Source organism: Rousettus aegyptiacus, unplaced genomic scaffold (genome assembly GCF_014176215.1).
Source record: "Rousettus aegyptiacus isolate mRouAeg1 unplaced genomic scaffold, mRouAeg1.p scaffold_m13_p_5, whole genome shotgun sequence".
NCBI classification, from domain to species: Eukaryota; Metazoa; Chordata; class Mammalia; order Chiroptera; family Pteropodidae; genus Rousettus; species Rousettus aegyptiacus.
Window position 1 is genome coordinate 27,918,305 of NW_023416308.1, and position 25,954 is coordinate 27,944,258.

A 25,954-nucleotide genomic window follows, 5' to 3' on the forward strand; every position below is an offset into this window, starting at 1 on the left:
GCATTTTGTCATGTCAATAGTCATTTGCTTTTTACAAAGGGATTTTCACATGTATTATTTCATTTAATCCTCCCTTAACACTATTTTAAAGCACTATTTCACAAATCAAGAAACTGAGATTCGATGAAGTTAAGTCATTTGTGAAGGCCCCACTGCTGGTGAATGATGTAGCTTGGTCAAAAGTTCTTTGGACAGATATAGTTTCAAATCCACTACTAGCCATGTTGACTTGAGAAAATCATTCATTCATTCATTCATTCATCCATTCATTTATTGATTCAAAAACTATTTGTTGACTATGTGAGGCCCCATGTTGGTGGTAGGAACACAGAGGTGAATGGAGAATATGGACACTGTTCTCTAGGGGTAACTGAGGCTGCAATTACTTCTCCATCTGTCAAAACAGGAATAATATGTCTCTTGCTCTAATGAAAGATTACTCAGAGATTGAATTAAAACAACACATATATAATTAGCATATATATTTGGCGTATATGTAGGTAAAGGAAGATGGTTTGTACCAACAGGCTAGGCAGATCTTCAGGACACACATAATACTTACGAGCACCCAACAGGCAGAGTATCAAGAGGCCTTAGTGCAACATTGCCTTTTCCTCGAACATGTAAATCCAGAAGTGTTTACCAAGCACTGGCCAAGGGCTTTCCCTGTGCTGTGCTAAGCAGTGTGTTTTTTCCCAAAGTGTAAGACATGGCCAGGAACATACACCAACTTCCCACGGGTTCCAGGAAAATGTGTGACACCCAGGAGAGTGCTCTCAGAGGGCAATGTGTGTTAGGATGTGGACCTTTAATTTATGGGCTTTCAAGATAGATAGATCTGGATATAAGTCCCCGCCCCACCATTTGCTAGGTAGTGACCTTGGACATGGTCCTTACCCAAGGTGCTGCAAGTGAAAAATAGGAATAATAATAGTACCTCATAGGATTGCTGGGAAAAAATTTTAAATGAGGTCATGGATACAAAATGCTTAAAACTGAACTTAAGCCTCAGAAAGAAGGCAGTAAGTAGCGATGATAGTTACAAGTTTCTTCTATAGCACAAGTCTTGGGGGTTCTCACTTGCCTGAAAGATACATACGTTCTTTTAGAACATCCAATCCAGTCAGGGATGTACATTGGATGGAGATAGAGGAAAGACCTACCACACCAGTTCCTACCCCTGCAGCCCCAGTGCAAATCTCCCTCTGCAGGGCTCAGCTCCAAGGAGTCCAGCTGGGTGCATCTGGCTGGGGAGATTAAATTATTTTTGAATTCCTAACTGAATGTTCTTTTAATGGAAACTTAATGACAAGCATTGAAATAGATTTCCTCCGTAACCCCTCCTCCCGTGGCGCCCACCCCGCCACCCCCACAAGGCTCTGTGTTGCGCAGTTCCCGATAACCTTTATTCCCTACCCCTGGACTTTTATCTCCCCAGTGACAAACAGCTCTTGCTGGACAGAAAGAGGAAATTCCAGTCATTGTTCTCAAACTTCTGGCTTCCAAAATAAAATGCTCTATCTCCCCTGTCAAGCTTTGATTGACACACACTTCCTGTAATGGCAGACAACAACGGCCCAGGGGCGGGGCCAGGGGTTCATTTGCATTCTTTGCCTTAGATGTTTTCAGAACGTTTATTCGTTCTAAATGGGGGAAGATTCCCCAACCTAGTCAGAGAATCACCCTGTTGAGGACCCACCTCCAGTTTTATGGAAAATCTTCAAGGAAGACACCCCCTCAACTGTCTACACAATCCACAAAGGAAGTTCTTTGCTGGCCTGTTACACACCCGTTAGCCATGGAAACAGACACTCTAATTATCTCACTTCTTAGATTTGGCAATGAGAGAGGATCTTTTCCTTACCCTTTCTCTCTTGAGGAATCAGTTGTTAGACAATTTCCCAAATCTTAACTCTAAATATTGGAGCTTGGGCTAACCTAAGTCCAGGAAGATAAACCAGGATCAGACTCTCCAAGTCAAAATCCCCTTAGCAACAGAGATAATTTAGGTAATTTGAGGGAAATTAGTAGCAAGGAAAACTTTGAATACGGTAATGCCTCATGAGATGCAGCTTTTCTTGAAAGGAATAAGAAATGCTGAATTCCTTTTTAAGTGGATCGATCAGTAAATGTAATAATATGGCACGCCTGTAGCAATAGCAGTGCCCATGCAGTCAGGTGCCACTGGGGACAATGGTACTGCATTGGAATATAAAAGGTCTGTCTTTAGCACTAACATGAAACTATAGGCAAGTTGGCCTTCTAGAACCTTCTGTTTTCCATTTGTTTTCTTAACTTGCTGAGCTCTTATGCCTTTGGTAATCCCCTCTCTCCAAATGTCCAGGGTTGTTATGCTACTTTGGGGTTCCAGCTACACTTTAGAACTATCAACAGGTACCTGCAGGGCCTCACTTCCCAAAGGCTTTCTTGGCTGTCTTTTAATGGCCGCTAGAGGGTCATGGGAATTTACATTAAAAAGGAGATTCCACGTGGCAGAATGGATTAATCCTAATAAAAGAACACTTGGAAGCAGGCAAGTTTTTCTACCAAATAACACAAAAACAGATGCCAATCACAAAGATTCCAGTTGTTGATCAGCATTCTTCACAATCCAGAGGAACAGATTGTTTCATTTCTGGTAGTCCCCAAGTATTCTACCAATGAGAAGAACAGACCAGAAAGAGTGTGTTCTGATGCAAAGGACCCAAGTTCATACATTCTCCCACCAGTTTATAAAGGAACTACAGAGTAATAAAGCCTCGTGACCAAGGACTGTCAGAGAATTCCAGCTCCCTCAGCCTTGCGATACCTGATTTTTTTTTTTTTTTTTTTTAGCTTTGTCAGTAGATTAAATTGCAACGCCAATGCATTTACAGGCACAGAGTAAATATCCCATGTGAGCCAGCTGTGTCCACTGTTATGGCCACTATGTGTGCAACCCCGATCCTGTCAGTCTTCCCACTAGTGTTGGTCAGAAGCACCAGGCTGTGTGGATGAGTCTGTACAAACTCAACCCCAGTCCTACCGACAACTGCTGGCAGCTGCCACTCTATGTGTGAAGACTCACACTGGAGTGATTCGAGGGAGCTGCGCAGGAAGGGCATGTCTGCAGCCGAGGTTATTTCCTCCTGAGGAAGCTGGAGTCAGGACAACACGTGTGTCCTACGTGCCATCTTCCCACCCCTCCCATTTCTCCCAGGAGAAAGTTCAACCTCAGCAAGAGGAGTTTCACCGGTTAATCTGTCACGACTGATGCACAATAACTGACACGTTAGGAGAGTACACGCACAGTTTCAGAGGTTTAATATATTAATCAATGCGCTGAAGACATTTTGATTCCTAAGCAGCCTTTGAGTACCATCCTTTGAATACATTCAAAATAACATAGGTGGGAAACAGCAAGATACTTGCGTTAAGAATCTTCCCCTAAAGATCAATCCCATGTTAAGCTGGTAACTTTTAGGAAGGTATGGTGCTGGCCCTCAGAGAAAGGAAGACCAAACATTTCTCTCTGTGTGGGGCGACCTTCCATTCCTTTCCCTTTCACACCTCTCCTCAGAAACATCATTTCAATATAAACCCCGGGCAGAAAAACAAAAGATACTGTTTCTTGTCTAAGCAGTATTAGAGGTACCTTCCTTTCTAAACTGACTTTGTCTTCAGTGCCTTCTTGGAAAATCAGGGGATACTCTTTTAACAGACTCATAGCCCCCTATCCCATCTAATAACAAATTGGAAGAAATAGCACTACTATTTTCAAATCGAGCATTCTTTCTTGCTGGAAAGTGTTCATTGAAATGCTGAGGTGGTGATTTAGCTTCTGTCTAAATGCACCACACGAGATCATTTGGATGGCATTGTGTGGATACTTCAAAAAGCGAGTTGAGCTCATCACTCCTCTCTACACTGGGTATGGGTACAGAGTGACAGAGTCCAGGGACTGAGACTTCCCTTGCTGCTCCAGAAACACATTGTGACACAGACTGAGACGGAAGCTCCAACCACCAGGGCTTGAGAAGGTCACACCCTCACAGGTGTTCTCTGTGTGATGGTCTTTTATTGTCTTTGATTGGTTCATCTCCCCCAACTCAGGAGACAGTTTTTCCTTTCATAAAAGCCAATGTTAAAATAAAAGTGGCTGCTTTCTTATCAATAAAATCAAAATAGGAATTTGATTTTTCCCTGATCTGATGTAAAGCTTATAATTTCTTCAAGGAGACTTTTAAAAAGATCTTGTTTGGCATGTCCGTGAGACTTTTGATGATTGTGCCTGTTCCTATCAACGTTACATGATTTCAAATAATCATATTCAAATTCCAAGTGAGCTCCCATGACTTCCATATTCCAATTTCCAATGAATACATTGCATGTTCTAATGCACTTGCCATGTGTCTCATAGGATGATGGTTATTGAGTTCAGGGGTTTTGTGCTGGTGGGCCTGGAAGGCTTTAGTCCTACCTTCATACCCCCAAATTGTTGACTGCTTCATAATGCTTCTAGTCACTAGGTATCTTCAAAACCTTGCTTTACTCATGTTGCAAAGCTACTGTTACATTTTAGTGTCATTCGTCTCGTTGACTTCTGACAAGACAAAGCTGGGGTTGTCATAGCCTCTCTTCATCTGGGCTCTAGCGTCTCTCTCATTATAAAGGCACATGGCACAGTGAGGGGTATCCACTGCCACTGTCTTACTAAAGTTATTGAAATCCACTCGGTATTTCCCTTCCTTGGTCTTGGATACTATGGGAGCAAAACGGTAGCCCCAAAGCACCTCTTCTGGGACATAGGATGTCCGAACTTGGCAGGTTGCACTGGTTGATTCCACTGTGCCATCTAAAAACACCACTAATTCAAAGTCCTGCTCAGGAAGTGTTTCTGCTGCCATGTGGAAGAAGGGGCTGTTGTGATCAATAACATGGTAAATTGTCAGTGGGGAGATAAAGAATAAATTTTCATTCCCAGCATCAACTACAAAGTTGATATTGATCTGGTCCAAAATAATGGTCTCTCCTTCAGGAGTGACTGTGGTCTTCAGAAGCTTTCCATATATGTGACTGCCAATCAGGAGGCTCTTCCTAAGATTAGCCACCCGGATTAGGAGACAAAGCTTCCCACCTCGTTTACTGATCACTGCGTTCTTGCTGAATGTAATGGTCTTGGCACGTTTTTTGGGTCTGGAGATCTTGGCTAAAATGGCACCACACATGAAAGAATTGATCATGACTCCAAGTATAGACTGGAAGATGAGCAGAAAAATGGCAGTGCCGCATTGTTCTGTTACACATCTAAATCCATATCCAATGGTCACTTGCGTTTCCAGAGAAAACAGAAAAGCTGAGGTCAAGCCATTAACGTTCTCCACACAAGGGGTGTGGTTGACAGAAGGATGGAACTCAGGGAGATCTTTATGAATGTAGGCTACAGCGTACCACAGGAGACCAAAGAGGAACCAACTCCCCAAGAAGGCTGTGATGAAGATGGTCATTTTGTATCTCCATTTGAGGTCAAGCACGGTTGTCCAAATGTCCACAAAGAATATCAACCTCGACTGAGCACCCACATTGCCAAACTCTATGTTGCACCTTCCATCTTTGGAAACCAGCCTTGCTCTTTGCCGAGAATGCCCCCAAAAGCGAGTGACAAACCATTTCCGAAGGTGTTTGAACATTCTTTCTGTCAACACCGTGATCTGAAAACACATCAAAGAAAAACAAAGCAAAACAAAATTATGTTTATAGCAGCAGTGACCTAGGCAACTCACGTAAAGAGCTAACTATGTTTAAAAAGATCATTCCAAACAACCTGGGTTACTAATCATTTGGGCAAGTTGACAAGTTTATTCTGGATGCCATAATACTATTTTCAATAGAAACTTTCCACTAGAAGATTTTATTTCTGAAATATAAAGAGGAAAAATAATTACAAAGAGATAGAAAGAGAAGGAATCTAAGAGAATGTACATTCGTTTCCTGACCTTAGTGAGTCTCACACAACTTAAAAAATGTTTGTGATAACCATTATGATCTGTACTATGATTTATTTGATATTATTCTTTAAATGAGCTCTCCTTTTTTCTTTGATAAATGTAGCCTTATGCTAAGCAAAAACGTATCTGTGAAAGCGGAAGCTTGATGCACTATTTACATTTTCTGTAATATATATATAAATAAATATAAAAATAGCTCATCAATATACTACCTAAATCAATATGCTACCTGTACTGTTATTGGTACTTACGTATCAAGAGAAATCCTGATCTAATTCATTTCTCTCATTTATTGAATGAAAAAATTGAGACTTAGAAAATTTTAATGACATATCTAAAGTCATGGACCTAACCAGAGTCACTATGACAAAATAGAGGATAAGGCTCCCTGCTTTCAGTCTCCAGATGAACCTCAACCACACTGCGTCTCAGTTATAGAATTTTATATTCTGAAGTTAAATTTTCCTACAACATTTTAAGATAATTATTAATTAACTACCTTTAAAAAAGAAATGAATTGACACTATTTAAAACAGAGTTCCTCAATACTGTTTGGTCAAGTCCTACCATATGATCTCAGAAGTTTTCTTGATGGATCTACCAGCCTTTTCCTATTCTCTCTCCATGGAATGCCAAGATTCCCCCCTCCCCCCATCCCAACCCCCCCCCCCCAAAAGTAGTACGATGGCACCATCCATATCTCACCCTTCCTTCCTTCTCCCAAGCTGAAGGACGGGCAAGCTCTAATTTAAATAGTGTTTTGCCAGGGTGGAACCATGTTGTATCTAATCCTCTATCCCTGCTGCTAGCACAGTCTAACAGTCTATGGGCACTTAATATTTATTTAAAAAACATAAATGGAATAATTCAGTGAATGAGTTAAGCTCTTTAAAATATTATCTGATCAATGGTCTCTTATTAATGGCATTATTTTGACTTGCATTCGAAAGCAAAAAGGTGAGGGGGTTTTCCCCTAAACATGAAACCCAGGGTTCATAAACATGAGACTACCTCCTCCCCTAGGTGTGCCCACCCCCACTCCAAGGTGTGCTCTCCACAGTTAGCAATGTCTTCGTGGTATTTTTAATTAAATGCAAATATATTTCTAAAATAGATTTCAAAATCCCCCTTCAAAAAATGTGTTTATTCGCACAAACTAGGAAGCGAAACCAACTTAGTGACAAACATTGAACAAAACTGATATTCCACAGTGTCTTGCCCTTGGTCTTAAACCAGGTAAAAACACAAGACACCAACACTAAGTGGAAGTGGTGAAGAGAAAACCACAGCTGTGGTGATTTGAAATTTTGAGGACAGGTTCTAAAGATATATGAAAAAGAAATGCTGCCAGGAGAGAAAACGGCAGTGTACACATTCAGAGGGTCCTGCCCTCATCCCACCCAAACCTCATTGACCTCAAGTCCCCAAAGAGTATTAGGGGATGGCTTAAAGTAAGGCTCATAGGGGGAGCAATAGTCTTCTTCTTTCCCAATATCTCCCCATCCTCTGCACACACATCCTTTAATTTTGCTCACATTCACTGGGACTTTTTCCTTTCTCAGATTCATGAAAGCTCATACCATTAATAAAGCTCTTCACAGAGTAACCCTCACCTAAAATAATAAATTCTAAAGCCAACACTTATCAATTGAATGCACATTCTTTGTCATACATTATAATTCCAGAGATGGCTCCTAACACACCAACTTCTGAGTTTTTCTTTCCGACTCTTCATCTCTTCCAGTCTCTCTTAAATTCATTTCACTTTTTTAAAATTTAATTTTATTATTAGTTTTAAATATACAGTACATTGGTTAGACATTTATAAAGTTTATAAAATGATCCCCCTAATTTCTCTTTCTCTCCTCTAGCTCTCCACCTAGCCAATACATTAATGCTAACTGCATTCCCTATGCTGTGCTCCCCATCCCCATGACCACCTATTAACTACTAACTTGTACTTCTTTATCCCTTCACTCCATTCTCCCAGCCCCGCAAACCCCCTCCCTTCTTGCTGTCACCAGATTGTCCTCTATATTTGTGAATCTGTTTTTGAAATTCATTTCACTTTTCAAGATAAAGAATATTTCTATAGAGTGAATAAGTACTCCCTGACTTATCTCTTGGATAAGTTTGGGTTTCCATGCCTACATTACTAATAAAATATTGTCTATTGGCTTTGCAAAGAGCTAAAACAAAACAACCAGCTTATAATGTGTTTCTCTGGTGGTCTGCACTTACCAAAATTCTAAAAACATATTCTGACCTGAAGCATCAATGGCTGGGAAAAGCAAAGAACTGGCATTGAGAGTTGGTCTCTGCATGCAGCTGATTTCTTTTAGACCCAGCTTAGTGTATTTGAGTCTTTGGTCAGTGAACTGATACTAATTTATATTATCTTGAAAACACTTCATTGGATAGTGGAGTTGTGTGATTTAAACCAAGGCAATTGGTTGTTCTCAGACCACGCCCCGACCTGGGTATGTATTTTATCTTTTCAAACCTCACATGGCTTGAATACCGTCATGCTAAGACATGACAAACCACCAGCTGAGTCGGTCCCTGGGAAGTAGGCACGGACTGTGTTCCAGCGTTTCTCTCCTCTCCTGGACACGCTTTATGGCTTTCTTGTTGTTTTTCCTAAGTCGTGCTTAATAACTTTTCACCAGAAACAATTAGTTTATCATCAATCTCCTAACCTACTCTCTGAAACACGCTGAGATATTGAAATTTTCAAGTGTTCACAGAGATACGGATGAATATATAGACATAGATAAGTACATATTTGTAAGACAAAAGTATGATCACACCAGGAAGAAACAAGATACCATGTTAATCTCTCTCAACAACAGTCCCTATTATGTAAGAAACTGAGGTTTAAAGGCAGCTTTTATTATTGGATTTATTTTATAAAATCTGGCATTTACTGAAGGTACTTTTCACATGTACTGGATTAGCCAATGCTGTTGATTTATTTATTCAAAATGTGAAAAGAATTATGCCTAAAGAAAGCAAGATTACAGGATAAATTCATACTCTGACCAAACCCATCATTCACACAGCAGACTCATTAATCGCAGCACATATCCTATTTTGTCAAGACAATGGTGTTTAATCCAACCACAGACAGAGCTAATATGTATTTTTTAAACTGTTGGGTGATTTGAGATTGGCCTTTGTGTCTGGGTTACGTAACATGCAAAGTTTTTAGGTTATTTTCTATTGAAATCAGTAAATCTTAATAGCAAGCAAAGGGCTCTATATTAGCTAATATTTACCAAGGTAGTCCTTCTTCAATGGTGGTAGAGAAGAAATTCAAGTTTCCATGAAAATGTTTTCATTAAACTGCTTTGTTTCAGAATAGTCAATTGAATCAACAAACATTTCTTGAGGACCTACCATAGTGAGGTGGAATGGGATTATGGGACACGGTCTTTGCCTTCTTAATCAATATGATCAAACAAACAATTTATTGAACATCTATGTACCAGATGCTAGGCTAGGAAACCAAAGAGCAGTGCCTGCTTTCAAGTTACTTCCAGGTAAGTAATTCAGTAATTACAGTGCAGCAGGTTTGCTGCTTTGGAAGGGTTGAGAACATTTTTAAAGTGGTCACCAAATAGGAGACCCAACAGGCTGAGTGTTAAGCTTATACTTTTCAACACACCTTTGTTAAGGAGCTAAAACAAGTACACCTAACTTAGAGGACTTCCTGTTTTCTATGAAAGTGGTCTCAAGTTATAGGACAAGAGCCATTCAGTAGGATTTACAAACACTCAGAGCCCTTATGACCATCCAGCTCCCTGCCTACCCCTCTCATATCCGAAACCTGTTGTAGACAGAAGGCTTGTTTCCCTTTTGTTCGGCAATTCTGAGAGAAGTTATTTCTGATGTCTTCAGTACTATCAGGCGGCTCACCTAGGACCAGCATGGGTTCTTAAACAGAACCCTGCAAGGCTGATGGGAACTGGCCTCACAGGCATGGGAACGGGCATCTGAACCTCAGGACTCTTCCAGACTAAATTGGGGAATGCACTTTAGGAACACCCCACCCCACCTTTCATTCAGGGTGAGTGTCTGCACAGGCCCTCTCCACGATGAAACCCCAAGTCCGCATGTGTCCAGCGTGGGAATGTTGTACAGGCCTTCTTGGGTGCCTGGCTCCTTCCAGAGAAGAACGTTTGGGAACACGAGCCAGGGAATCGCAAGGTCTGTAGGTGTTAGTGCCCTCATACGGCTCACCGTGTTCTACAGGCAACCCTGGAGCCAGCTGTTCAGGAGCATTATCTGAATAACTACGGAGATGTGCCATGCAAAGGCCCAGGAGAGGACGAGAGGCCTGGCCCAGGATTTTGATGACACAGATCATAACCACAGACAGCGTGGCAGAGCAGAAGGAAATCAAGTTTTGGTAAGCGCAGTTATAGATCCGAACCCCAGTTCTGTTACTTAATGGCCAGGTGACTTAAGCAAGCCACTTAGCCTTACTGAGCTTCAGCTGCCTCACCTGTGAAATAGTTATAATATATTTTTAAAATTGTAGTATGTTTTAAATATAATTGCCCATATAAAATTCCTAAAACACAGTAATTATACAACAAATAGTAACAACTGCTATTATTAGTTCACAAATAGAAACTTGGGCAGCAGTTTAACCAGGTATCACTGACCCAGGCCATTTAGGGTCTAATATGCAGAGTCAAACAGACTGTATTGGAGATGATAGCCAAATGAAAGAAAAAATTTCTAGGAGAGAATAACCAAGGTTCTGACAATTTATCAGCATCTATGAACTGGCATCAGAGCCCATCTCCCAAGGTGAAATATAAGACCTGAGAATGGCAAACATGTACATTTGTAAAGGATTTATCTGTAATAAGGGCAGAGGCCTTACCTTAGAGAGGTGAGAACAGGAAACGGGGAGAGAATTACCGTTGGCAAGGCCGAACAGAGGTGAGGGGATAATGCTCTTCTGCTCTCACCATAGACTAGATTTGATAGAATCATTGACAATATGCATATGCCCAACCAAAAGGAGAAGAGCAGCCCTGACATCAGGGAGCTGGCCTGGCACTCACAGCCAGGTGCTGTCCTGCTGAACACGATTTCACAGAACAACATCAGACAAAGCTACTCCATAACCATGTCTGAACACAGACAAAATCATGAATATTGTCCACACCACCAAATAGGACAAAAATATCCCCTATCCTGGCTATGATGAGTGACACCACTTCCTCACAAATAACAGCTATAGTCTCACACCAGTCCTCTCTTTTTCTAAATAAGATTTACTAACACACTCAATCGTAGAAATCTCCCCTCTTCCTGACATCTAACTCAGAGCAAACTATTGCTTCCTTAAATATTCCCCAAATCACCTCAAACCAGTCCAAATCCTGTTTAAGCGCTTTCTGATACTCCCAGTGAGGCTCCCCATGGTTCCTCATGGTGCGCATTCTTACTAGTTACAAAAAAGTCAACTTGTTCAGCTACAGAGGTGTTCCTGGTGCTCTTTGCCTGAAAGGCATTGACACCAGAAAAGACTTGAGGGCGCACAAAAGAAGAAGTATAATTAAGGTTGTAAAATCATTATGCAAGCCAATTGGTTTGTATCGCCAATTCAATTCCATTCCTTCTGAAAGTCCCTGACATATGTACATTTTGTACATATGTTTGCCTTTGTATTGGGATGTTAAGAATCTGGGAAACAACCAAATTTAAATACAAAAAAATCATTTAAATGAATTAAAATTTTAAATTTGGGTCTTAAATTTTATCTAGCTAACTAGTTTACCAAGGGCACTGGTCATTCTGAGATAATTATAGTCCCACCACAAAGACTCCTATCTCTTCATAGCACCTGGATTGGGCTTCATTGGGAAGTGTCAGAAGGTTTGATGCTCCCACTAGTCCAGCCAGCCTGGGAGTGAAAGGAGGTGGACCCAAGCACTGTGTCTGCAGTGTCTTACCAGCCTTGCATGGCAGCGTGCATTTGCTGTGGAGTCAGAAACTTATGCTTTGGAAGTTGACGCTTACTCTGGGTGTATTTTCATTGTTGTTTCCTTATTTTTCTTTATAATTGTTTCTCAGTGTATTTTAGAAGTGCTAGCATGTCTCAGCTATACAAACAAGGACCAAGAAGAGGCACTTCATCTCCGCCTGGTTTGATTTTGAAGAGAGAACAAACACTTCCCTGGGGGCCGTGATGAGTGGTGACAGCGGAGTGAGAGAGCCCTCCAGGACAAGAGAAACATACAGACACAGAGTTGGATCTATTGGCTTCTATTCTAGATACTTTCCAAGAATTCTTCTCTTCTCTTCTAAACCTCAGGAGTTCTGCACTGTCCCAAGAGAAGGCATTGCTTTATTGGGTGTGAGTGGACTGAGTCAGAGTTAATAGGCTAAAGGCAAAAGTGAAGACTCACAGCTCAAAACAAATGAGGAGAAAGACCAAGACTGAGAAAAGTATGGAGCCTGTGAAATAACAGTGAAGATAGCCATGAAGAGTTTCAATTTCCTGCTCCCAGCACCAAGAGATAGTTGCAGTCTGTGTGAACAGCGCCCCCTAGAGCACAGTACAAAGAGTGTCTCCTGAAGCTGTGAAATTACCCAGCCCCAGGAAGCCTACAGTGTGGCCCAGGCACAAGTACAAAATCTCTAACATGCATGAACATATTTAATTCTCACAATAGCCCTTAAAGGTAGTTAACTGAGATTCAGAGAAGTTATTTAATTTGCCAACAGTCACAAAGCAGAAAGCCAAAAGAGTGAAAGATCTTGAAAAACCTATATCTGTCCTACACAAAAGCCCTTGTTTTTATCCCTATGGTAGACTCAAAATAGTTAATAAACAACATAGAGGGAAGGCAAGCATTTATTCACAGCCTACTTTCTACGCACCAGGAATGATAGCTTGTCATACATTTTCTTACTTAATGTAGAGATTATGTAAGAGAGTAAGAGCAGGCAAGAGATCAGACTTCTTTTAGATACTGAACCTGAAAGGAGAATGAGGGTCTAGATTAGTGCAGAGGGGCAGGTTTCTAGGGACAAGGAAGATCATGAGCAAAAGCACCAAAAAAAAAAAAAAAAAAAAAAAAGAGAGAGAGAGAGAGAGAGAGAAGCTTGGTATGTGGGAGGGTGGGAGTTTCCATGGAGAAGGTATAGGATCAGCTGTATTAGAACCAAGGTTGCTTGTTGGAGGAAATGGTCACAGGCCCTGATGTCATGAAAAGGGCCTCCTAATGCCAAGCTGAGTTCAGAAATGGTCATGATGCTGAAGTAATTAGGAAGCAACTGTAAAGGTAGTTGAAGATGTTGGTCTATTGAGCACTGTGCTTACTTTGGAAGCTGCTAGAGGTCATCCTGGCTGGAGTTCATTGTAGGCAATGGCCTGAAGTTATGGGAATTACATCTTCATTGGGAGGCATTTATAGATATCTATGGGTTACTGCATCTTCTACAGTCAGAGGTTTGTTGTGATAATAGCTACTGTGGTAGGATGGAGAGCTCCCCAACCTGCCCCATGTGCCAGTGATGATGAGCTGAGTCCTGTATACTTATTGCTCTAGCAGACAACAAAGCATCCTGGCCTGGAGTCGGTCAGTTCAGCAATATTAATTGAGCGTCAAGGCCATACCTAGGCAACATACCAGGGCTACAGAGAGGGGAAGACACACACTGGCCCAGCTTTGCCTCATACCAACTATAGAAACTTGGGCAAGCAGCTCACTATTTCTAAGCCTACTTGCATGCTGTTTCCCCTGCTGGCAACACCTGGCCCTCTACGCTCCCCTACAGGCTGACTTCTTGGTTTCAACTTAAATGTCATTTCTCAGAAAGGAACTTAAAGGTCAGTTTCTCAAAGAGAGAGGAGTTCCTGACCATTTTCTTCTACATTTAAGTCAAGTTTATTCCCCTAGTATATTTTATTGTACTCTTTAGTTTTTATTTGTAATATTTACAGTAATTTTAACTTATAAATTTACTTTTGTGCCAGTCTGGGGGTCGAGACCCCACCTGTCTCCTCCAATGCTATATCTCCAGTGCTCACCCAGCTCATTGCTAGGTACAGAGTAGATACTCTATAAATATTTGTCAAGGAAATAAGTAAATACAGTAAGGTGTGAACACCTCAAAGTGCTGTGGAGAGAGTAATGGAGCCTCAAACCACTCTCTAGCAGTGGGACTTGGTCTCCGAGCACTCGCGTGGGGTGGATGATTGGGTACAGAAGGACATTTTGCCTAAGTGGCCTCATGGCCTCAGCCTCCTCATAACCTAACCCTTTCTTGGAGCCTGTGTCATCCACTGGCTCATTTGCCGAGACGTCACTGTGAACATCAAGCCACTTGCCTCTGTCCGAAGAGGTGCAGGAGACGATTTTCAAAGTTTCGTGTATGAGTGACACCTGGAGTAGCCAACAGGCGCTGCTGGGTTTGGAATTCCCTTTGTTTGGCTTGGAATTGACCAAGCTGCTTTTGTCAGGCCTCAGGCTAAGTTGAAAAAACAGTAGGGAAGATACTTAGTAAAACACCACAAATGTGGTTACTGTCTGGAGAGGGAAGACAGGTCCCCACGTAATACTGTGATATTTCAATTGGCCTGTCCTAGAAACAGGTAGAACCCCTTGATGTAGGAAAGTATTCTTAGAAGACTGAATTCTGCCTTCAGTGGATTCTGACTTTAATGCAAGTTCCTCTGTGTGCACTCAGGTGAGACCTCCTCGGGGTTACTACCTTAACTGGTGAATTCTAGTTTCCAATGAACTATGACTATAAATTAAATTACTACAGTGACCCAAAGACTTTTCTAGTCACATCGACTTTATTCTGATTAATATTTAAAAATAACTGCATTACATTGAAAATATTACTGTATATGTCTAGATATATAATCTTATACTGAAAACAGTATATGACGTTCTCAAAGATGGTATGTGGACAGAAATTGCGTGCATACAGTAAGTCATATTGCATTAAAACATTAGATATTTAAAGGAATCTTACTAAATTATTTTATAAAGTGAAACATAATTTTTTCAAATAAAATAATTATCTTCTCACTTGTTTATCTTTTAAAAGTTATGCATTAGGGGAGTAAATTTGTTTTTTCTGAAAACTGGACACTTCTGCAATGAAACAATTCTGAAATCTTGTCTGTTGAGCCACCCACCTCAAATGGCACTGGAGTTTAATAAAAAATGTAAATGTTTACAGAAAGTTGTATTTATTATGTGTGCAGAGAGCTGGTATTAGTCTGATCCTTCTAGTTCTCTGTGGCTTAGGTTGTTTTTACATCAATTTAGTCTTTCCAGCCCAGAAACGAATGAATTCCATGTGGACTGGAGGCCCTGAACATACTTTTTCCTGTGTATCTGCAACAAGTACACTTTGTTTTTGAGAAAACATATAGGATTCCAAACCTTGGCAACTTGTGAAGTAGAGGACTCATTCAGCTAATGCCTTTAATACCAGCATTGGGGAACTAGGGAATTGTGTTGGCATAGCCCAGCTCTGGTAGATGTGCAAAGAGGTAGGCATGGAACACCAGCTTCTTCATTTCAGAGGGGATTCTGGATGACTTTTGGTCCCACATTCTAGCTTATGTTTCAAGTTTCCCTGTCACAGCTCCAGCAAGTGGCCTACCAGGCAGGATTTAAGAAGTGGGTATGTGAGGTTTGAATCTGGAATCAGCCACTAAGCTCTAACTAAATAACCTCTCAGTATCCACTTCCTCATCTGAAAAACAAGGACATTCATTTTTATCCTACAGATGGATAGAAAGAGATTAGACAATACTTGGTCACGGAAAGTGATCAAGATTTTAACACCTTCGGTAATACCACCTTTGGCTCTGATTTCTCCTTCAAGGTTCAGCTGTGCATTGAATGAAAGATCCAATCATGTCATTGTCTGTGATGCCTTTAATTCTGGGCTTCTCTGCACCAGTGTCCAGGCAGCAACAGCATCATGCTTCTCAGAAAGGTCCTGGGAAGGACGAGCTCTGGGATAAACCACAGGGCAGTGGATTAGCTGGAGAACCAGCATGCCTGTTGGTTCTATTGCTCTGCCCTGGGGAGCTTCTGAGAGTCAATCATTACCAGCTTTGGCATGGGCTGTGTCAAGCCATCACAGTTGCATTAATGGGGCGGCACGTCACCTACCCTCCCACGTCCAAGTGCTTTCTGGGAAAGCCCTGGAGGCAGAGGGAAGCAGAACCAGCAGCCTTGGTGACCCTGTTGTTCTATGCCATAGAGCTGCCCTTGGACTCAAACTGGATTTTTCTCTTGGGAGGCACTTCTTGTCACGGAGCAGAACACAGCTCAGGAAGCCCTCTAATAATGCAGACACTGCTGCAGAGATGTCCCACTCAGCTCCTCACAAAGATGACGAGCTACTCCAGCAATTGTCTTGAGCTACTCTTGGCCAATTATCATGTCTGCCACTGAAATGAAGAGAGAAAACAGAGCAAGGGGGCATCTCTAAGACCTTAGAGCCATGCCAGGGCAAGGAAAATGTGGGACCTCTTTGAGACCAAGATCCTGAGAGAGGCCAGTGGAGCCTATAGCAGACCTGCTGATGCACTTTTTCTCATTCCTTTTATTTCTTTTTAATCAGTGATGTGTATAATGACCTGGAAAAAGTGAAGTTAAATTTTCTTTTATTTCCTCTTACTTGACCTTCTACCTTAATCAAATCGAAAGAAGCTTTTCCAACTCAAAAACCTTACTTGATCTCTCTGAGCTGCAGTTTTTCATAATAAAATTGGTGATTATAATGCCTATCTGTTACGAGGATTACATATAAAATACACATATTTACACAAAGAACTTATACACAAATGTTTACAGCAGCATATAATAATAGTCAAATAGTAGAGGTGTGGGGGAAGAGGGAAATGGGGAATGACTGCTCGTGGGTACAGGTGTTTCTTTCTGAGATGATGAAAATATTCTAATATTGAGCATGGTGATGGTTATGCAACTTTATGAATAATCTAAAAAAAAACATTATTGTGCATTTAAATGGCCGAATCATATGGCATGGATATTATATCTCAATAAAGCTGGTACAGAAAAAATATACATGTTACGTGCCTGTTGCATAGAAGGGACTCAGCAAACTCCTCTCTTGTCTCATCCTCATCCCTCTTTTCATTTCTGAGTCCTCATTTCTTGCTCTTCTCTTTTTACTTCCTCCTCCAGGACCAGCCCGAAGCACAACCTTAGGCCCTCGGTGGGCCCTCAGTTGAACTTGGCACCTCTCTCCTGTAGCAAATAGCCACTGTGATTCTGGAGGCACCATCACCAAAATTATTTTCTTGGCCACAAAAGCCTGGGGGTACAGAAATCATTTTTCTGCTTATCCCCAATCTTAAACAGAAATACTGCCAGGGTATAGAGAGGCAGCTCTTCTCCCAGCATCTATGGACGAAATTCTTCTTTCCCATCTGTCCAGATATCAATCAAGCAGAGCAAGTAAGCAGAGCACAGACATCTCCCACCCATCCACCTTCACCTGAGCTACACAACTGAGAACTGTGTATGTTATAACCCTGAGCTGGCAGCTCCAGGGTAAACCCCTATTTCAGCTCCACCCACTCACCTCTCACACCTCCCAGGGTCAGGAGTTTGGGATGAAAATACGTGCTTGGGAGCCAAACACATAGTTCCCCAAAGCATGGCAGGCCCACGGACTCATGGTCCATCTGACCAGATGTGGGAATTTACGTGGCCTCGACTCCCCCTGCTTCACTTCAGCCCTAGCCCCATGGCACCCACACTCATTCATCCTCTCTCATGCTCTCATGAGAGCTCAATTTTATTCTCTACCTCTCTCCTCCCTGCAGTACATTTTTTAATTTTCATTTTTTCCAGTATTTTGTTTCTTGCCCATAGCTCTTGTTCTATTCCTAGAGTCAGTGACATTGATCATCCAATTCTAGTTGAAACAAGCCTCTCTGGAGTCTCTGCAGTACCTTGCAGATAAGCCAGAATCCCATAGGACCATTTTAAACCTCCCCTTGCTCCACGCTCTGTCATACCATTCCTTCCTTCTGCCCCACACACAAAAGAGAGAGAAGGGCACACAAACCATGATTGGGATAGGATAGGCAGGTCTTTACTGCTTTTTTGGATGACACCTGGGCAGAGTCCATATTCAGGGCCCCCATCGGATGAAATAAAACCACCTACTCTGTGTTCCCAGAGGTTGGCCTCTTTCTCAAAAGCAGAGCTGGGTGTCCCTTATGTGCCTCCTAAAAAAGGGCCACCATCAAGGAGCAAGAAAGACTGTACCAGGCCGCCCCCTTTCTATTTCCAGTTGCCTACTTAAAAAAAAAAATCCTCCCTTGGACTAATTTAAATCATATTGACTGTGTGATGACACACTGTCAGGACCAGACCTTGATCTCACTAAGCATCATAAATAACTAATGGTTTGGGGGGCCAGAACTAAAGTGTAGCCCTGTCTATTACGAGCACTAATTCCTCTAAAAGGAAACGAGGCCAGTCTACCTGGGATATGCGTGCAGGCGCCCCAGAGTCTCTGGCCTTGAAACACGTGGTCCAGAGTTTGACTTGAATTCCAGCTCTGCTGCTGACTGGTGCGTGACTGAGCCGACCGCCTGTGTTTCTACAGAGCTACTTCCCCAATGTAATCGATTAACTTGGAAAATAGAAAAGAAAAGTCACTAAGTAAAGCTAATGAGCAATTAAGACCCTGGAACTCATTGTGAGTTCTTTCTCTTCCTTCCTTCCTTCCTTCCTTCCTTCCTTCCTTCCTTCCTTCCTTCCTTCCTTCCTTCCTTCCTTCCTTCCCTCCCTCCCTCTCTCCCTCCCTCTCTTCCTCCTCCTCCTCCTCCTCCTCCTCCTCCTCCTCCTCCTTCTTCTTCTTCTCTCTCTCTCTCTCTCTCTCTCTCTCTCTCTCTCGCTCTCGCTCTCGCTCTCGCTCTCGCCTTCGCTCTCTCTCTCTCTCATGTCTTGTTGTTCTGCCCAGACCTAAATTGTCACTTTTCTTGTTCTTCCGTACTCCAATAACCATACCCATTTTCAGGGATGGGTTTTCCCCACATCATTTCAGGTCTAGCATGTTCCATTTTATTAAAGCTCCCCGAGCTGCACCATGTCCTACAGAGAAGAGAAAATGGAAGGAAGATCTCAAGGAATTGCAAATAGATGGACAACCAGCCTTTAGCACTGACCAAAATGCGGGCAACACTGACTGAGAACATCTCCATTAAAGGCCAGTGGACTGGGTTGGCAAAGCAAAGGTGGGGTTTAACAGGTCTCCCGAAGGTAGAGAAGAGGTAGGCTATAAAGTGGTCTAGACCTGGCTTTAAACTAGACTCTTTCCACTTATCGGCAGGATAAATTACTTTGCTTATCTGAACCTGAGTAGTCTTCATGAAAATGAAGGTGAGAATATTTGTTTCACAAAGCTGAAGTGGGATCCAGTGTCAGAACAGCCAGCAGAACGTCCAGCAGAGAGAAACCTCAACTATGTCAGCCTCCTTCCTGCTTAGCAGAGTTGAGAGGGCCTGATGAAGAGACAACCAAAGGATGAGTTGCCATTTGGGAAATAATTTTAACTCCTGGATCTGGATTTGAGGAGGCAGCTGGCTCGCCTACCAGACCCAGGGACAACGAGGTTCCTTCATGAGCTGCAGAGGGAAGGCAGGGAAGGGCGTACAGTCTTGCAAGGGGAGGCGCAAGGCCTTGGAGAGGATTCTCTGCCTTCTTATCCCTGTTCTCTCTGGTTCATCAAGAAGCGCTTCCCTTCAGAACCTCTAGGAGAGGGAGCGCAGGGCAGCAGCCTCTGGTCTGCTTTAAAGGAGACCTGCAAGGGGCATTTTTCCATACATGAAACCCAGAGTAAGAAGTCTTTGTTTATCTGGCTGCTCAAGAAAAATTAACAAAGGGGGAGAAAAACTGATAGGAAAGAAAAAGATTGCTCTTAAAAAGATGAGATTAGATTAGACCACAAAGATCCAATTGTGCCAGACCAATTGAATTTCCTCTGAGGTTAGCAGGACCAGCATTCCAGATCCAGAGGCAGCTGGAGCACAGGGTTTGGTGACTGATGCCCAGTATGATCTTTTCTCTGAAAGCTGGTAGCAAGGGTTCAGGTTCCATGACCACTGGGCAGATGTGAGAGGTGCGCCCCCTAGCCGCTGCCTACTGGGGCAGCACACCGAGGTTGAAATTCCTACTCTGGACAATTATCCCCAAAGCCTTCTTCTTTTCCTTCTTAGCACTTAGTACAACTTATTTAATATTTATTTTATTTAATTCAGGCCATCCTCAGCTCTGTAAGTGCCACACCACCCACTACTTTAAGAAAAATCTTGATTCAGTCTTGATTCTTTTCTTTCTCTCACCCCACATCCAATCCATTAGCAAATCTTGTCATCTGTTTCTACAAAATAAACTCAGAACCTATCTGTCCCCTTTGCTCTATCTCCACTGCTGCCACCTTTGTCCAGGGCACCAGCATTATTGCTTCGGTGAAAGAAGTCACTTGCGTGTTGATCTCTGTGCTGTCTTCCTCTCCTCCCTATGGGACACTGCCCATCGTCCAAGTCAGGTATTCATCCCGCAACTCGGATCATGTTGCTACCTTGCTTAGTCTCTCTCAGCTTCTCCCTCGCTCACGTGACCTCAGTGCCTTACAGAATCTGAGCTCTGCCACACTCCCCAGCTCCACCTCATCTCACTGTGTTTCCACCAGCTCACACTTGCTGTTCCTTCCCTTGGGACTGCCCTGCTTTGGGTCTCCCTATGGCTGGCTTCTTCACATCACTCAGGACTCAGCTCCTTCGTCATCTCCTCTCAAGGCCTTTCAGCAATCAATCTGCGGTGGCACCCACTGCCTCAGTCAACCCTGTCACTCCATTCTGTTTTAGCTTCTTCCCAGCTCTTTGTCAGATGTCATTTTAGTGTTCGTTTACCTATTTACTGTGTGTTCACTTCATGCCTATCTTTCTTCTACTAGAATATACACTCCAGGTAAACAGCTCTCTTGTTTCCCCACTGAATCCTCGGCACCTAGATCCACAGTGGAAACTCTACAAATATTTTTTGAATAAGTGAAAGTCCACGTCTTCCCCTGGCTGCAAGTGTTACAAGTGTGAGGACTTGGTCTGATCTGCCCACCACTTTATAACAAATACCACACATTGGGCCTCAGTAGTCTCTCTAGAGAGGAGAGAGCAGAGAGAGAGAGAGAGGGAGAGAGAGAGAGAGAGAGAGAGAGAGAGAGAGAGAGAGACAGAGAGAGAGAGACAGAAAGAGAGACAGAGACAGAGAGAGACAGAGAGAGAGTTGCAACTGAGCACATTTCTTACTTGCTCACCTAACGACCAACCAAATAAATGTCCAACAATGGTATGAAAACTACATGTGGTGAATTCAAAAATGCCTAGAATACTGACAGGTGAGAAAGGGGTAGCACATTTGTGGGCATTTTTTCCCTCTTTTTTTTTTAAGTTAAGCTTAGATTTTTTGCAATGTGCAGTGGCACATATATCTCATATATTTCCAACTCAGAAATGTATATCAGAAATATATGTACTTCTGACCATTTGTTTCACATTTATTTGTTTGGTCAGGGGTTTTAAAGTTTTGAAAGTGCACAAGCAGCTGAACCATGTGCCAAGCTCAGAGAAAATAAAGGAGAAGTGGATGGAATAGAGAGAGCGAGTGAAATGCAAGAACGAGTGAGGTTCTGGGACGGTGAGGATACAGAGAGCATTGGCAAGTGAGAGCAGCTGGAAGTGAAGAGTCGAGGAAGTGCACACTACTGACCCAGCAGGAGTAGCCAGAGAAAGCCCCACTCTGTGTGGAAGCGTGTGATGCAGTGGTGAGGCCTGAAATGAAAGATATAGGAGAACAGCAACTGAATACGTCAACTACATACCACCAGATTTTATTGACCATTAGCCACTGTTAGAATGGCATATGGCTAACACTGGCTACAGTTAGTGTTCATTGAATGAATGAATTGATGAAGGAATGAAAAATGGAAAGTCAGTGTGATTTGAAGTGAAAGGAGACAAGAAGTAAAAAAGTAACTGGCAATTAATGAATGTTCCACAAAATTTCCTTGAATTTCATTAGTCTAAGGATAGCGTTTTCCTCTAAACCATGGATCAACTATAACGAATATTTATGCATCTTGCTGTGTTCCAGGCACTCTCCACGTGCAAACTCAATGAGTACATGGGTACAACTCCTCTGTGACAGAGATATCATTATTATTTCCCGTGTATAGAAGGAGAAACCAGAGATCAGAAAAGCCAAGTTATTGATCCAAGTTCACAGAGCTAGAAAGTTAGAATGCAGTAATTTCAACTTGTATGAAATGTGTCCACATTCAGTTTAATTATTGAAAGAAACTCATTAAAATGCACCCCTACCAATGTGACTTTCTTTGGCACAGACGGAAAGTTGGCGGTATATTCTCTAACAGGTCCTCATGTCAGCCAGGCAGATAGATCACTTCTCATACGTGGTTGGAGGCACATGCAGGGTTTGATTTTCCTTTGCAAGACTGGGACTGAAAGGTTGAAATTACTGCAGGGGGAAAGGAAGAGACACTTACTGAATGTCTTCCCTGTGCCAGAAACTACGGAAAGGGTTTTGTGGAAAAGGTTATATTTAGTCCTCACAGTGATCCCATGAAGTAAGTCTAATGATCTCTGTTTTCCAAAGGAGGGACCTGAGGCTTAGAGAGGTTAAACAGCTGGTATGAGGCAGAGCTGGGATTGGAACTCAAGACTTACCGGGTCCTTCTAGCACAAATCTCTAAAGATTTGGCCCACAAATGAGTGAATTCTGATCTCAGGTAGGGAAGGAAAGGCAGAAAGTCCTAGGGGAAAAACAGGCCTTCCAATTCTGTTTTCTTCTTTATTTTCTTTCTTGTTGTCCTTCTGTCGATATATATTTATTGAGAGTTTGTCACATGCTGGGCTCTGAGCTAGGAGCTGGGGATACAGCATTAGAAGATTGATATTCAGGGAGGTGGAGAGAGCTAGACAGATAATAAAAAGAAACCAAATAAACGGTAATTACAGATTGTGATAAGGGCTAAGAAAGCCACAGTAACTAGGGTGACCTTGAAAAATATCAGTAAGTAGAAGGGCACTGGGTGCCAAAGATCATGGGCGGAGCAATGTCAAGATGAGAGAGGACAGGCGCTCACGCAGGCAGGGGAGGGGCACGCTCAGACTCCGCCTCCTCACCAGCTTGCTGGGCGGTGGTCTCCCGGTGGTCTCCCTCCCCACTTGCAGCAGCACCCACAGTCGCCTGACCTGACTAGGGCACTGCTCAGAGTTGTAGGATTTCAGATGTATTTAGGATACCTGGAGAGCTCAGGAAGGAGGCTTGCCTTTACCCCAGGATGGGCACGGATCAAGCTGCAGTTTTTCCATCTGTCGAATTGTAATACCAGCAACTATTTCTCAGGTCCATCATATAGATCAAACGATGTAGTGTTTGGGAGAATTCAGGTGGATGAGTGGCAAACTATATAAAAGTGAGTTGGAATTATAGCAAGAGGGAATTCGGCTAGACATAAGAAAGAACTTTTTAACCAAAAGGATGATATGATGATATAGCCAGTTTCCAGCGAAGAATTTACCTATACTGACAACTTAAAATAGCAGCAATGTCTGCCTTAAATACGTGCCTGACACTCACAGGCTTCATACTGTGGGATTAATAAATGTAGAAATGAATGAATTTTTAAATATAGGCATGACTTCCAGAAAAGACAGCTTGAGGAACTCAAAAAGTCTCTTTGCTATTACTAGATCAAGAATTTCTGACGTTTCTCTCTGAAGAAAAGTGAAGGTACCACCAGATGAAATATTGAAAATTAGCCCTCTGCTGCCGCAAGGGTGGGTCTTTGTGGCCCACTTCAGCTTGACCAAGGGCCCTGGAGACATAACAGCCTAGAGGTTCTCACTGCGGGTGAGGAGCTAGCAGGATGCAAGGAGAGCAAAAAGAATAAAAATTTGTCTGGAGTTGCTCAGGGGAGCGAGAGGCAGGGTGGCTCTGAAGCCCCGGTGTGATGTAGAGGATCAGATGATCAGATGACCCGGTTGTCCCCGGACCAGCTAGTGTGCCTGAGCCCTCCCACAACCCATCCCCTGGTACAGTCACTTCCCTCTCTGGAACATGGGGGCCATGTTGCTGGGGCCTGCCTGGAACACTCCGAAAAGCAAAAACAAGCTATGCACAATGCTGAGGATGACTCGGGCCGGGAGAGTCAACCGTGTGAGGTAAAACCAGCATCCTTCTGTCGGGGGTCCTGCCTTCTCCTTATCACCAGTCACAGGCAGGGCCTAGCGATGGCTCAGCATCTGGTCTCTAGTCACCAAAGAAACAAACATGGTGTCTGCTGTATCTGCGTTTAGAAATTAGCCTGCCTGTGGTCTGGCTGTTAGAGTCCCTGGGGCCCCTTCACCCACATGGCTAAGCAGGCAGACAGGAGCCACTGTTCTGCCAGCTTCCACATAGGCCCTTCCCTGTAGCAAGGCACCAGCTGAGAGAATTAAAGAGGACTGCTTCCTGAAGCGACTCAGCTTGTACCTGAGGATGAATAATCAGGGACCTGATTATTAGGAGGTGGGGTCAACTGAGATGGCTCCCTGTAGAGAAGTATGCTGGAGCATTTAGAACAGAACAAGAGACATGCTGGAGTGAGGGGGCAAGAGGTTTGAGCAGCAAGGCAAAGATGGGGGGTAGGGGAGCAGCCTGAGGTTTGCTATTGGCTGCCTGGGGTTTAGAGCACCTCTGGGATCTCTGGAGCCTCAGGCAGAAAGGAAGCTGCAGGCTCCTTTACAGGGCAGACCCAAACAGCCGAAAATAGGCTTAACCAGAGGAGGTAGCCAGAAGTGGTCCCAGCTTAAACCGTGTGTCACAGAAACATCTCTGTTCCTTTGAGACAGTACAGAGAGTGGGATCACTGGGGACTCACTCCATAGTACAAGAACACAAGACCAAGAGTGCAGGGCTCCTTATAAGCCTCTTCCAGAATCCTGGAATGGAAAGAGGATTCCCAGAACACCCAGCCATGCCCTGCCTGGAGGCAGGAGGCCTTAATGTACCTCTCAGAGAGATGGACACCAGTTCCATGTCCATATAAGGAACGTGGCCAGCAGCTTATTTTCATTTCCCTCTGAAATCTATCCCTGCCTGTCAACACCTATACAGACTAAGCTTCTTCCTGATATCCAACCCAAATCCTTAGGCTGAGATTTGATTCTACTGTCATTCTGTCTTCAGTAAGTAATAGAAAACCAGCCCCTTCATATATTAGAAAGCAATTTTGGCCCGCAACCCTCAACCGACCTTTTCAAATGATAGCCTGTTTCCCAGACTCATTTCACTGTCCGTATAGTCAGACCGTGGGAAGGAACTGGCCCACGTCATACCCTGAGCATTGGATCTCCTTAGTCACATCCCAGGTGCCAGCCTAGACTGGGCCACTTCCTTTCCCCTCTTCAGTCCCTTTTCCTCACTGCCACAAGATACTTAAAGAAGCATCTTTGCCTGTGGAGACCCAAGTCTGCAAACACCACCATAGGCTGTAAAACACACAGCCAAACGGTTGTATGTTTTAATGAGAAAGGGAATAAAATCCAAATCCTATACACATTTTTCTTCACTTGTCAGCTACCCTCTTTCCCCAGTGGACTTCATTCTGTCCGTACCTTAACAGTGATGAACATCTGCACTGGCTGGGAAAGAAGACCTTGAATTCTCACATACAACAGATTAGGGCAAAGGATTCTCACACCTGGTCCAGGTAAGCATTCTGAGTTAGGATTTCTCAGAACTCCCCTTCTCCTCTCTAAAGGAATAGAGTCATTGGGAGAAAATATGAGTTTTATCTCCTCAGCCACTCTATCTCACCGAGGATGCCCAAGAAATAGACTGGATTGGAGAGACTCATCAGGTAGA

The 25,954-nt window shown here is 43.1% G+C and overlaps 1 protein-coding gene across 2 annotated transcripts in view; it reads right to left on the reverse strand.

Annotated features, from left to right (window-relative positions):
- Positions 1-2,813: 2,813 nt before the first annotated feature.
- KCNJ1 (potassium inwardly rectifying channel subfamily J member 1) overlaps positions 2,814-25,954 on the reverse strand; it is a 28,505-nt gene continuing 5,364 nt past the window's right edge. The window contains exons 1-2 of one of the 2 annotated variants that reach the window (XM_016139150.2): positions 8,229-8,341; positions 2,814-5,690 (exon numbers count right to left, since the gene is read on the reverse strand). In XM_016139150.2, the coding sequence (XP_015994636.1) occupies positions 4,551-5,669 (1,119 nt within the window). In that variant the 5' untranslated portion in view covers positions 5,670-5,690; positions 8,229-8,341 and the 3' untranslated portion in view covers positions 2,814-4,550. Of the gene's footprint in view, positions 5,691-8,228; positions 8,342-25,954 lie in introns of those variants that run through there. The other variant, XM_016139149.2, reaches the window with a different exon arrangement.